General features: G+C 38.4%; 1 protein-coding gene across 5 annotated transcripts in view; it reads left to right on the top strand.

Annotated features, from left to right (window-relative positions):
• The window catches only part of LOC123024576 (holocytochrome c-type synthase), a 13,834-nt gene extending 5,385 nt beyond the window's left edge, over positions 1–8,449 (top strand). For 2 of the 5 annotated variants that reach the window (XM_044432470.1, XM_044432471.1), the window contains exons 2-7: positions 448–599; positions 1,457–1,617; positions 3,731–3,879; positions 4,820–4,939; positions 5,912–5,998; positions 6,222–8,449. In XM_044432470.1, the coding sequence (XP_044288405.1) occupies positions 494–599; positions 1,457–1,617; positions 3,731–3,879; positions 4,820–4,939; positions 5,912–5,998; positions 6,222–6,420 (822 nt within the window). In that variant the 5' untranslated portion in view covers positions 448–493 and the 3' untranslated portion in view covers positions 6,421–8,449. Of the gene's footprint in view, positions 1–241; positions 1,618–3,730; positions 3,880–4,819; positions 4,940–5,911; positions 5,999–6,221 lie in introns of those variants that run through there. The other 3 variants (XM_044432467.1, XM_044432468.1, XM_044432466.1) reach the window with 3 other exon arrangements.
• Positions 8,450–14,623: the final 6,174 nt, after the last annotated feature.

Here is a 14,623-nt window from a genome sequence, read left to right as displayed (position 1 = left end):
ATCTCTCCCTCCCCCAGCGCGCCTGTGATCACGCCTGTCTCTCCCCTCTACTCCCCAGCACGCTGGGATGACAGGCGCCTGCAGGGATGACAGGCGCGATCTTGGTCGTGCTGGGAGGGGGGCAGGGAGATGGCCGGGCTTGTGCTTGGGGTGTGGGGGAGAGATGACCGCGATCTTTGTTGTTGTCACTTTGCTTCACATTTTTCTGTTTTTAAAAATTGTTACAGAATGGATTAACCTTATTTACACTGAACCTTATGGGTAAATTTAACTTGACTCATGACCAATTTGAGTCATGACCAGAGTCCTGGAATGGATTAAGTTCATGAACCAAGGTACCAGTGTACTATAGTTCACCAAATCCCTGCTTTTTTGTTAATTACCTATCTGCTTTTACTTTTCCCACATACTTGTAAATCATATTTAAATGCTTAGCTTTAATTTCAGATGCCTGGCCCTCAAAACTGATATTAGGCAAGAGACAGAGGTTATCATGGGTTTGTCTGCATCCTCCCCATCGATTGCACTTCCGGCAAGTGTTTCAGAAAAGCCTCAGACTGCACCTTCAGAATGTCCCATGCACCAGAAGAACATGGAAGGTAATTGCTAACTCAGCTAAAAACACTGGGGAAGTAGTTCTATTTTTTAGCTTGGTTAACAAGTTTAACAATAAGAACAGAATTCTGCATTTTTGACATGACAAGTATGCTGCCACCCTGTGGTGAAAAGCCCCAGCCTTTGAGCTGCACAGTTTGGTGGGGACAGTTGCCACCTATCCTATAATTCTTTAGCCTTCTAGTTTTAGATTTTTTTTAAACGAGAAATGCTTTGTTGAAATGCAAATTTGACTTGGAGATTTGATACTGGAATGCTTTTGCTGTATTATACTGCTGTCCAGACTATTCTAGTAGCTATGCCAGCTATGTTTACACCTGGAAACAGTAGGAGTTACTAGTGTTTCATGTTACGTAACTTTGCTCCTTTTCAAAATCTTGGTTGATCTCTCATTTAATTTGTTTGGGTTTGAATTCTTTATAATCTTCTTTAATTTTATAATCTTATATCTGGAGTGTTGTGTTCTATTTCGAGTTCAAGCAGATTTGGAAAAGGATGTACCCTTTACAGGTTTGTGTGTTGAAGTCTAATTCATAATAAATACAATTCCGTTGTGAGTTACAGCACACTAGTGCAGAGGGAGGTTAATGGACTTAAATGCAAATAAGGTTTTTCCTCATTTGTTTACAGTTTGTGCAGTTGTTCGTAATTTAGATGAGCTACCATAGAAAGTGGCAGAAAGTACACACTGCACTTTTATGTGTTACCCTGAAAAATCTCTTTCCAATCATGGTATTTCACGCTGTGCAAATAGCAGCAGAAGTAAAGTTTGAGCTAAGGATGTATGGTAAAAAGATAAGAACCTGTTCACTTGCCTTTAAATTACAGTTTTGCTGTTCAGTATCATGCTTTGTTTCAGGCTGCCCAGTGCACATGAAATCAGGTTCCAGTCCTGATGAGAACCAGAACTTTGCTGTCCCTGCACATCAAGAAAGAGCATATGAATATGTGGAGTGCCCTGTTAAGTCTAATGTTCATGAGAAGATTGATCCAAGCAATATGGTAATTTAAAGGTCTTTTTGTAGTGTGATGCTAGGAGATATAAAAATGATACTTGGTCATTTTTACCAGACCTACAGCTGTTTTGATTTCTGTTTTTGCTTTTAAGATAAATTAAAGGCTTAATATTCCAACTAGTACACATGTTACAGCTGAACTGAGAATATTTTGAGCTGTGTAGCATGCAGTGCAGAAAACACCCAATCTACCAGCTGAAAAGTCATTCACTTTGATAGTGTTGGAGAATATGATAGTATTGCATTTGGCAGCTCTTAGAAATAGCCTACCATATATTATTTTCTTTACATTTGCCATTTATGAAACTGCCAACACTAGCATCATTTCAGAAACTTACAGTGTCCTTCAGTTATTTATCACTTAGTGTTTTTGTAAATAAATTAGAAAATTGTTGACAGTCATATATTCATTTTTGTATGTGCCTGTATTTTGATTGTGAATATATTATGTAAATATAAGATGAAAAGTCTATTTTTTCAGATCCTTTCTCCCTTTTCCCAGGTATATGTGGTGAAATAAGTGACTCTTCTATTATTCTTTCCCTTTGACTCATTTTGCTTTCCTACCAGGGATAACTCTGTCATTCTTGTTATAGGCTTGGCTAATGTTGTTCAGAATGTTCCTCGATTGGTCAGGTTCTTTATTAGATCATCTTCAGATAGTTTCTGCAGAGATCATGTTCAACACATGAGTTTTTGTCACCTGATTTGCTTGATAAATGGAGGGCATTCTGTGACACAGAGCTATCAGATCCTTAGCTCTAGCTGATTAACCACATTTCCAGGGCTGTGTGAGACTTTTTGCAAGGTGAGGAAAAGAGAGGAACTAACAGGAACTGTATGCTTACATGGAAATAATTCTAAGTTGGTCTGTTCACATGACACAATACCAACCTTTGGTTATGATAAGGCTGCAAGGTGCATGTGGCTTCCATGTTGACCCTGCACCCCCCCCCCCGGGGGGGGTTGTGTTATGCAAACCCAGCAAACAAGGGTTATACAAGGGTTAGAGGCATAAAAAGTAGAAAGATGAAAGAATCCTTAAGCAAATAGTTTTTTTTGCTATGCTTTGAAAAGACTAGGATATGAGCATGATCCCTGAAAAGACAGACAGTTCTGAAGGTCCTTTGTTTTCATGCTTTTTGTTAGGGATTTCAGAATGGAGGGTGTCCTGTGGATGGTAACTGCTTTTTCTAGAAAGAAAGGTGAAGTAGGTAGGGTAAGAATTGGAGGCAGAATCCCACTCTTATTTAGACAGAAGGCTCTACACTCATGAGAAAGGGATTCAGGTCTCCTGGTATCAAAGGTCAGTAAATAGCTAATATCTTCAAAAAAGGGGTGTTGATAATGCTAATAAATTTTAGAATTCATAAAAATTTAAGAAAAGCCAATCAAGAAAAGAAAAGCATGTATAAAGTGCCTACAGAAGGTTACCTCTTGCCTGTACGAAGACTGACATTTCAAAGGGTGTGTGGAAATTCCAAGACACTAAAATAGTTGGAATCTGTAACTTAGAGGATTAAGATGCAGAAAATGTACTTGGTCATACTTTTTTTTGAAGTTTTTAGATCTTAGAAGAGCTGATCCTTTTACAAATGCTTGTATTTTCTAATGTATTATTTTACCTGTTAATTCCCTTTTTGTTTTGTTTGCCTGCTTCTTGCTCAAGTTCCTCATAGCCCTTGCCTAATGTTAAAATCTATTCCTGATAATATAGTATAGAAAAATATACTTATTTGGGAAGACACCTCAATAATTTAAAAAGAGTTTACCTTGAACGAAGGTGTACTCTTAGATGCTGTTCCAGCCCCCAAAGCCATATCTATTGAAGTATAAAAAATGGAAGGTTGTGCACATTATGCACCAGTAAGAAAAGTTGGTCTTGTGAGTGGAACAACAAGGATCAAGTGTGCTGGATATTGTGCAGAATACCACACTTGGAAATCTTGGAATGAATTGAATGAATTTTTGTTACAATATGTATTGAATAGAGTGAGTATGGAACATTCCTGGAGTAAGAAAAGCTGATAATTGGAGATACTATTCTTTACTGCAGAATATTCACTAATCAGTTTTGCTACTCTGATTGTTTTATTTAGATGCCACCTCCTAATCAAGTACCATCTCCTGATCAGCCATTCCCATTGTCTACAGTGAGAGAAGAGTCTTCTATTCCTAGAGCTGCTTCTGAAAAGAAATGGGTTTATCCTTCAGAACAGATGTTCTGGAACGCAATGCTTAGAAAAGGGTAAATGATCTATCAATGCAGTTCTGTATCCCCTTTCAGAGTAGCTTAGAGATCCTGAAAGAACTGAAGAATGCCTTGAAGACTGAGCAAGGTGCTTTCCCCATCCTTTCAGACTAAATTCAATCTGCCCTAAAACATCTGGCATTAAGGCAGAATTTACAAGAACTAAAGTGCATGCAACTGTCCTTAGGTTCATTGTTCATTGCTCTAGTATCTTGCTTTTCTCCTTTTTCTGTTCTATTACACTTTTGCCAGCATTAGTTTAAACTTCATAGGGAAGGAGAAAACATTGTGCTAGAGGTAACAGGAAAGGTGAATACACATTTATGAACAGGGCCTAGCCAGGCCTATTAAGACTGTGATTCTGTATTCCTGACCCTGTGTGAGTAAGTCCCAGTGAATAAAGTGGTAGGATAGTCCCCACTAAGCATAGGATATTAATGTACATCATAAAGTATGGTCTAAGCCAGTTAGCCTTCCTTTTTTATTATCTATTGGGTGTGTATACTGTATTTTAGGCATGATTACAGCACAGATTTCCTGTGGTTCACCAAAAAGATCTTTATGCTTCTCAGATCAACAGCTATGCTAAAAGGTTCAAATATGTAGTTTATGTCATGTGCATCTTTTATGATAGTAATTGATGTCCAGCCTGTGCCCATTGAGATAATCTCTGGAGGCTTTCCCTCATGTTCCATCACCTGGAGATATGACTGGTGGCTGTATGGGTCATCTCAATATCCATTCTTAGGCTGAGGAACTCCTTCTGTGAGGAGATTTCTATATCACTCTTCCCCCATACCCATTGCAGCTTTCTGACATTCTGAAAATATGTTTTATTTTTCTGCATCTAGGGATCTGAATGATTTTTGCTCCCCAGGGTCAGCATAGCCACTGAGCTATGGTCCCTTCTTGACTTCTTCAATATTGCTTCCTTTAGATGGCGATGGAAAGATGATGACTTAAAACCTGAAGATATGTCTAATATAATCAAGCTTCATAATCAGAATAATGAGCAGGCTTGGAAAGAAATTTTGAAATGGGAAGCACTTCATGCTAGGCAAGTACCTCTGTAATCTTAAAATTTACATTAAGAGTTTGTATTGAATTTTGTTCTAATAGAATAGTATGCTAATGCATTTGGGTTTTCTCCTAATGCTTTCCAAATTTGCATGTACTTCTGTTTTGAATGAACAATAGAAATGAGAAGTTGGTGTGGATTTTCACTAGAGATTTCACTAACATTATTGAAGCTTTTCTCTCAGGTACCCTTTCTAGATGCAGAATCTATTTCAGTTTCTGAGAACTGAGGATATTGCAAGAGGCTCTGAGCTTCTGTTACATCTGTCGCATCTAAGAGATAGATTAGCTGCATCAACACAGTCAAAATCTAATATGCCACCTTTTGTTATGTAACAAGCAGTCTCAGGATGATGGGCAAAAGGAAAAGTTCTCTGTCTGTACCATGGTTCTGATAAGGTTGCTTTTCTAAAGCTTCCAAAAGAAGACTTCCCTTATTGGAAGGCAATTTCTGACAGGGGGAGAATGAATTAAAACTCCCTTTCATAACACACCTGGGCGTACTGGGATAGGTCTGCTTCACTGAAAGAGATTTCACATTTCTGAACATACTTTTTCCTATGCATCTGTCATCATGTTGGCCACTGGATAAATTCAGAATTTAGACTGTTGATTTTTCAAGAGTCTTGGAAATGGGTGCTCTTTTTTTTCTTCAGTAGGATCAATAATACAGCTACACAGGATTAATATCTTAAAATGTGCATGTTATACTGATACATTTATTTGTTTATTTATTTATATGTAAATAATAGTATTTTATTCCCCAAATAATTGCATTGGATGCATAACATTAACTGTGTAACAAGTGTATTTTACTGTTGCAGACCTGAGAGCAAGAAGTTAATCACTGGCTATGTGGTGATTTGAACATGTCTTGGTCAAATACCCTCTGTTCTTATTGCAGTGATTTTGCCTAATTTGCTGATTCTGCATTTCTGGAATTGTCTTTTAGAGAATGCCCATGTGGACCAGCCCTTATTCGGTTTGGAGGTAAAGCTAAGGAGTACTCACCAAGAGCCCGAATACGATCCTGGATGGGGTGCGTTGTACATGATAGATAACTTTCTGTTTTCAGATAGAGAATTATGTTGGAATATTTAGTATTCAGTAGATACACTACCGAATATCTACCGGTAGTAGATAGCACAAGAAGATTCTGTTGGACATCTTAATTCTGTTCTTCAAGATACAAATGTTACAATATCTATAAACTTGTATTACTTATTTTAGCCTGACATCATTTTGGTTTGTATTTCTTACAGCTATGAACTACCTTTTGATAGACATGATTGGGTTGTTGACCGCTGTGGAACAGAAGTTCGATATGTCATTGATTATTATGATGGAGGAGAAGTAGATAAGAACTATCAGTTTACCATTTTGGATGTTCGTCCTGCTTTTGATTCCTTTTCTGCTGTGTGGGATAGGATGAAGGTGGCTTGGTGGCGCTGGACTTCATAAATATATTTGAAAGAATGGTCAATTGGTGTTGCACTGACTTTGGACTTTAATAAAGTTTATAGTGACAGCACTTCTATTTAATTGTATTATATTTGCCAGTGGGGAAAATTGCTTTTCTTTAATCAGGACTTTAATTGAAGAATATGGTGTGTGTGTGTTTTCTACCAAAATTGGAAAATATCATGGGAATGTTATGCTTGGTAAGGAGTATAGAAGGCATAAGGAATTCCTTAGTCATTCCTTATGACTAAGGAATTAGTTATAACTGCTATGGAATGAGAATAGCTGTTATTTGATATCATATATACCAGAAAAGTAACTGCCATTAAGGTAGAGCCTCTATGCTATATTACAGTAACATATTTGAAAGGGAAGAGTTTATCTGTTTTGGAATGATATGTATTGTTGTCAATGCTAGGAAAGAAAACTGACATTTAAAATGTAAAAAATCATGTAAAAGTCATGTAAAAAATCTATATTATTAAATGCTATTTGAGTCACTCTATATTGAAGCCTCCAGCCTCCACATATTTAGTCTATGTTGAGCATTCAATCTTATCAAACAGCTACAGGCTACATATAAATTTAGGTGTTGTGTAATTGAACCACTTTAACAACTTTAAGAAATTATCTGAATATAGTTTCACATCCTTCTTTTCCCCTTACAAGATAGTAAAGGTAAAGTGGCAGTTGGATAATTAAAGCACAAACCTTTGTGAGTTTAAACAGTGAAAGGGCCTACAATGCCCAGGATATCCCAGCTGGGGCATGCTGGGAGTTAAAGGCCTTTTCTTCTGTCTAAACTTGCATATGATTGTGCCTTTAATTTCCCATTGAGTTTTCGCTAATGCCTGTTAATTTTTTAAAAATGCACTCTTTAGCCTACTAAAAGCAAAAAGTGACTATAGTAAATTCATGCATTTTTACTATAGCTGATATGGTATAATTTGGGGGTTTTGACATGCTGACAGGTACTAAGAAAAACCGTTTGTCCTCTAAATTCATGATTAAGAGATTCCTGTAAAAATGGTAATATTTTTAGAACACAGAAGAGTTCTGAAATGGCTTGTGTTGCTTGCTTTTTAAAGAAGAAATAGATTTGAATATATATCATTAGTAAGCCTACTTATCTTCTTTTCAACTGGATTTTCATGGAAGCTGCCTGAAAATTTTTTTTAGAGATTTTGTTCCTTGTCTTTTCAAGGTGATCAAACAGAAAATGTTTATTTTTCAGTGGTGATAAACTTGCCACTCTAAATTAAACTCATATGTGAATCAGTCTTTCAGTTTCTGCTCATGTGGATCAGCAACTATTACCTGGTGTACAAATGAGTGGTAAAGTGCACCTGCTTTCTGTTTTGCCTGCCTATTTATACTGCTTCAGAAATGGCACTACTCCAAGCACCTGAACAGCTGTATAGGTAGTTGGCATCTACCTGTGCTGCTGTGTGCATCACTCCCCACCCTCACTGGGCGTTAAAAGGATATTATGCACAAGAGCAGCAAACAAGGTGAGTGAAGAAGGCAGTGATGAGTCTCTTCTTGAATAATTTTTATAAAGCTATTATGAATGGACCATCCTCTCTTCATATATCCCAGCCTTTGGGATATTTTCAGCACAGGCACACAAACATAACACAGAAGGGAGGCCTAATAACATTTGAAAAGAAGATTTGGGAAGAGCAAGCATAAAATTATACTCCTGCTGGTGAAGAAACCAATAATTAGGAGATAAAATAATGTTTTTGCTTAATGGCTCTGTCTATTCAATATTATTCACAATTGATTGTCAAATTTAAAATGTTGAACTTGATTTTTTTTTTTTTGGAATTCACAGAGGGTAGGTATAAACCATCTAGTATTTTGAAATCTAAATTCTACCACTTTATATGAAAATTTTATCTATGTGACTAATTTACACATGCTGTATGAGTTGCTATTATTCTAGAGTATGTATCTGTTGTATATAGAAGGCTTCAGTCATGTGTTGGCAGTGCTTCTGCTTTAATAAACTCTTATTTTTACCTCATTGCCTGTCTGAATTTAGTCTTTTGATATTAATGTTTCATTAATTTGCTGATAACTTAATGCACAGAACATTCAATATAGTTGAAGTTTAATTTTTCCTGGGGACATGGAGTGTTTTTTTTTTGTTTCTATAACTATTCTGGGAATCCCCACCCCATCCTGACAACATACATTTGTGTCAAAGGGAAATGGGATTGACAGAAGAGCTTCAGTACAATTTGGAGCTTGTGCTCAGACAGCAGGGTGTGGAACAGCTTCTTCTGGACCCTTGCATGATTATGCTGTCATAATCTAGTAGTTCGTTTTTGTCAGAACCCTAGTATGTAAGCCCCAAGCAGCGGTGGTAGTATTGCACAAAGACCCAAGCAATAGGATGGATTAGTAAGACAGGTGCTTTGGTTGCAATTTAATAGTCCTGCCAGATTGCAGCATCTTTGAAAAAACAGCAGCATGTGGTCAGTAAAGGCAACAGACAAAGGTTATAACAAGGCCCAATGGGAATGCTTGGCATTCTTTTCCTTGTTGGATGACTGCACTATTGGGATTCAGCTGCATTAACCCTTTTGCCTTGCTACTGACTCCTCAACTAACACATGCACATATTCTAACTGTTATGTTAGGTTTCATTAATGCTATCATAGATGGATGTGTGCTAGTGGTTAGGCTTTTCTAAAAACAGTAGGAATTCCTCTTTTATTTTAGGAAATACCATCCGAAAGTGTTACATCCCCAGATCTCACTGTTCTTAATAGTGATGATAGTTCTAAAAAAATAAAACAGGACAATTTGCACTAGAAATAATTCTGATGTCCTGGATGCAACTTCTGCCCCTCCAAATGTCACTCAAAACACGCATCAGCCCTAGCCAGCATGGTGAAGGATGATAGGAGGTGTAAGCCAAAATGTTTGGAGAACCACAAGATGTTCTCTGTTCTAGAAAATGATCTCAATTAGCATATGTATTTTACTTGTAATTAGTAAACAAAGCAAACAAAAATATCCAATTTTTTGTCTCAAGGACCCATTTCACTTGATGGGAAAATGTGACTTAAATACTGCATAGAATTTTTATTGGAATCTTGAATCACTGGAAAAGGCCTAATTACAATTCTGAAACCACATAGCTTACCTAATACTGTGTTTGCAATTGACAGCCATTAGCTGTCTGCTTAAGAAATTTGAAATACTTTTTGGAAAAATAAAGCACCTGGAAATTTCTGCTGCTTAGTGGTACTGGAGATAGAACTCAGATCCCATCAAAGAGGGTAAAAAGATAATGTGGGTGCTTATTTGCATTGCTTACTAATATATAAGATTAGTGCCGAGACTGATGTATACTTCAGCTAATATAACTGCAAAATATTCAATATTTCAAAGATGTTGTTGTGAATACAGTATTCCTAGAGAGTTTCCAGAAAGGCCTGTTATACCAAACAGAGGCCTCTGGTCTGTTATACCAAAAAGAGTCCTGTGGTACCTTAAAGATGAAGACATGTATTATTTCTAGGGATTTGTATTTCTTTGTAAGATCTGCATAAGAGCAAATTTTGCAAAGGTAAATGGGTTAACCTAATAACACTTAACAGGAATAAAGCTTAATGTTAAAACATGGTAGCATTAAAAACCATCTGATCAGTTGGCTGAAATGTCTTCAGTAGGTGCCTTAAATAGAAACGTGTTAAGTGTGTGTCTGACATTCCGGGCAGGAAGTTTCAAAGAGGGAGTTATTACACTGAAGGATCTACCTTGGGTGCATTTCAATATGGCCATAGGCCTGTCTGGAACTACCAGGCCCAGTTTATCTGATGACCTTAGTGACCAAGCAATTTGGTAAGGAAAGAAGGTACTCTTGCAAGTATTCTGATCCCATGTGGTTTTGGCCTTTATATGCTAGTAGTAATGAAACTAGACCTGGCCCAGTAACAAATAGACAGCTAGGGGACAAAGGAGTTAAACTCTTGCAACACAGGAGTTAAAATGCTGAAAAAGGGGGCAGCTCCTGACAACATCTAAGCTACTGCACTCCACTAGCTTCAGCTTCTGGACCAGCTTTCAGGGCATCCTTACACAGAGCACATTGCAGCAGTCCAGTTCTGAGGTTACAGCTCTGTACTTCTGTAGCCAAGCTATCCCTTATCAGAAAAGGTTGTAGATTGCATCAAACCTGAAGCTGCTAAGAGGATCTCCAAGCCACCATGACCACTTGTCACACATCTCCAGCAATGGTGAAGGATCTAAGAGTATCTTCTGGATTTGGAAACCATTCACCCACAGAGCTTCCATCTTGAATGAGTGGAAGGATCCAGCGTCAGTCTAATGATCCTCATCCAGCCCATTCCAGCCTAGGCCCTGTTAGAGTACTTGCACAGCCTCACCTGATTCAGATGTCTAGGCAGACATCAGCATACTGATCACATTTGCACCAAAACACAGCTTCCAGTGGCTTCACATAGAAGTCAAGCCAAATTTGCAGGCAAGATGGTAGCCACAGCTCTATCACCAAGGGCCTGAGGAATAGCTTCCTAGTGCTACTGTCTGAAATCAACCTTGTAGGCAAGGACAGAACCTTTCTAACACAAGTATCTCCAACACCCTGGGAGCTGGTCCAGGAGGATACTATGGCCTATGGTACCAAAAGTTGATGAGAGATTAAGCAGAATTAATAGGGACATACTGCAAGGCAATCAAACCAGTCAGTCTTAGAGGTGATCAACCCTGACTGTTCTTTAGAAGGCCAGATTCTGAAGATGAAACTCAAATATTTTGGCCACCTAATGAGAAGGAAGGACTCCCTGGAGAAGACCCTGATGCTGGGAACAATTGAAGGCAAAGGGAGAAGGGGACAGCAGAGGATGAGGTGGCTGGATGGAGTGACTGAAGCAGTTGGTGTGAGCTTCGGTGGACTCCGGGGGATAGTGGAGGACAGGAAGGCCTGGAGGAATGTTGTCCATGGGATTGCAATGGGTCGAACGTGACTTCGCTAAACCACCACAACAAGAATGCCTACAGTTGCTCAGCCATGACCCTTTCAAGTACCTTCCCTAAGAAGGAACTACTCACAACTGTAGTTGTCCTATAATAGAAGATCTTGTGTGAGTCTCTTCATGAATGGTTGCACTAATGTCTACTTAAGGATTACAAGAACTACCCCTTCATGTAAGGATGCATTCCCTGGACCCATACCTGGTCATACCTTCCCAGCTGGCATTTCTGAGCCAGGAAGAGCATGGGTTGAGAGGACTCAGGGTGGTAGTATTGCTCCCAGCACCCTGTCAATATTGTTGGGCCAAAGCAACTTAAACAAACCCCATAAAATCAGGCTGATGCTGGTGTCAGACTTCATGACTGCAGCTGAACCCTCTTCCCTTCCTTCTGCAGCACTTTATCTAGTCAGCTGAAAACATCCCTGGCAATGCAATGCATGGTGTGAGGTGCAAGGTGGATGCACATGAGCTTCTCTGCATGGAGGCAGGGGGCAGGGGACACTGGATTGCACCTTAATTCTACCTTGTGAAATAAAGAAACGTTTTTCTACTGGAACAACAGCTATGCTGCCTTTTGTTATATATAAAACCAGCAGTTAAGACTTTATGAAGATGCAGATGGTCTTTACTTAAATCTGACCTTTCTCAAGCAGTAGATACAAATTAATTGCACAGGTTGATACTATTGTGATTGCATTAACACCACAAATGTCATGGTAGACTATCAGAAACTCGAGTTGTTCAGGAGTTCTGAGAAAGAGATTAAAATGTATTTACAGCCTTTAAATCTACTGTGACCTTTATCGAATATGGTTTACTCTCTGAAGAAATATGTTGGTTGCTTTTATAACAGCAATTAAAAATTTCAAACAAAACTTTTGTTAATGGTTTATCTAAAATCGTTTTGCCAAATTTGAAGCATTTATTTTGTTCTTTTTCTTCAGACAAATACCTAATGAAAAGCTCCTTGAAATACAGTATTTTGAGGTTCAATAAAATCTGAACTATGCGGCCTTAAAATTTCTATTGGAGCGTTGCTAGGTACTTATATTCAAGGACCAGAGCTATAGAACAGGTACCCGCACAACATAACTATACGCTAATTCGTATGTATATATGCAAATTTATAAATAATTACTAGGCTTTATTTAAATTCCACAGAAGGAAAAGCCAGTCAATTTATTTTTCATCCGAATTGTTTCCAAGAAAATATTTTTCAGTTTGCACACTAACACAGAGCATTCCCAACCAACGGAGGTTTTTTTCCTCTGAGCATAATTGTTATGCTGAGGAAGATTGTGAGGTTGCAACGCATGGAAAGGTGAAGAAGCCTTCCTCAGCGTCGATCCCCCTTGGAAATTTTCTCCTGCATGATAACAAGGGTTCTGTTTACACCCATGGATAGGCATGCAGGTCCTATGCCATAGATGTTGAGGGGCATGGGGCTGGAAATGGATTCAGAGTCAGGCATGCGTTGTCCCAGACCTAGGAATGCGTCTGATGTGTGATAAAAGATATGGTAGATGTCAACAAATGTAGACGTTTCAAACAACAATGTTTGAACAACAAAGCTTCTCCTACTGGAATCTGATCTGTCCTGCCCATTTATCTTTGCACTATGAAGACTTCATGTACTTGCTTTTTTTGAAAAACCATCCTATTCTGTTTAATTTTCCAAACAGTTTCATAGAAGAGTAGAGCTGGAAGAGGCCAGAGGGCCATTTGATCTAACCCCCTGCTCTTAATGCTTTCACCTTTTCTTGTAACAGGACTGCTGGGCTGAGCTTGTTGCCTGTGTAGGCCTTGTTGACCTCAGGCAAGAAAACAGATACTGCAGTCCATTCTTTCTGCTGCATTTTTGATTCCACCTCGCTGGGCTTGTTTTAACAACCAGTGCGTCCCCGTCTTCCCTGTAGGTTAACAACAGTCCTACCAGTAAATGGGAGGGTGTTACAGGGAAGAAAACAAAAGGGGGAAAAACTAGGAAAAAGGGGAAAAATAGTGACCTCCACAACTAAACTCCTGTTAGCTTTTCCTATTTGCTCTCTCTAATTGCTTCCTCTCTGGCAGCTTGGCTACTTCTATCGCAGCATCCCTAGTCCAACTGGGCAGCTTCCTCTGATCTGCTCAGCTAGGAGTCAGGATCCATAATCACAGAAACAAAGCAAGGCAGAAGGTGTCTCCCAGGCCATCTAGTCTGACCCCCGGCTCCAGCTGAGTCAGCTCCTGTAATCCCCAACATGTGGCTGTCCAATCTTACCTTATACACCTATCTTTCCTTGAACACCAAGTAGTCCTCAAACTTCTCGATAAATGTTATTTTTTAAAAAAGTTGATACTGTCTCCAAACTATCTAAATAACTAATATTTTAGTGTTAATTATTGAAGAGCTTAAAAGTCTGATGTGAAAGTTTCCATGAGTGGAAACTGTAATGGATATATTTCCTAGCTGTAGAAGCTTATGTAATGAGTTCGCTGTTGCTTCCAGGTAAGGTTACCCGTGCTCTAGATAGTTTGCATCTGTTCTCTGACACCATTTCCAACAGCAAGTAACAAATTTCCATTATTTTTTATATTATATGGTGGTAGAAAATTAATGTGTTAAGTACTCTTCTGTTAAAATTACAGTCCATGCAGTCTATAAAACAGTATTTTAAAGCACCTCTTGTCGAAATGAGGATGGTTTGCGTTCAAGTCTACAAATGCCCTTATGGCTATGGCAGTAGTTTTTATGTGTAAAGATTCCACTGTGCATTCACAGCACAATCTTATGCATATCTACTCAGAAATTAATTCTAATGAGTTCAGTGGGATTTACTTCTAGATAATTATGTAAGTGAAGCCCAAGTTACTAATTGTGTGCTTTCAGAAGCTTGGCATCTATAGGTGAGTTAGACACTGTTTAGTATAAGACTGCTTAATGGTAAGAATGTTCAACATTCTAAAAATGACGTGATTTCTTTGTCTTTATTCACATACAAATGTAATAAATTAATCAATTTTAAAGCACATGCTATTTATGCATATTTATTTAAGAGAGCAATGTAACTACACGGGATCTATATAGTTTTGCTTTGGCGTCTGAAATGTCACTGGGTTTTGTTCAGGAATTTGAAGCATGAATTAGCTTTTCCTAACCCGATATCCTGCAAATGTTTTGGCCTACAACTTCCAGAATCCCCATCCAGCAT

Source organism: Varanus komodoensis, unplaced genomic scaffold (genome assembly GCF_004798865.1).
Source record: "Varanus komodoensis strain SLA01 unplaced genomic scaffold, ASM479886v1 scaffold24, whole genome shotgun sequence".
Classification (NCBI taxonomy): Eukaryota; Metazoa; Chordata; class Lepidosauria; order Squamata; family Varanidae; genus Varanus; species Varanus komodoensis.
The sequence above is the reverse complement of the archived record's forward strand: the minus strand, read 5'-3'. Positions and strand labels throughout refer to the sequence as shown.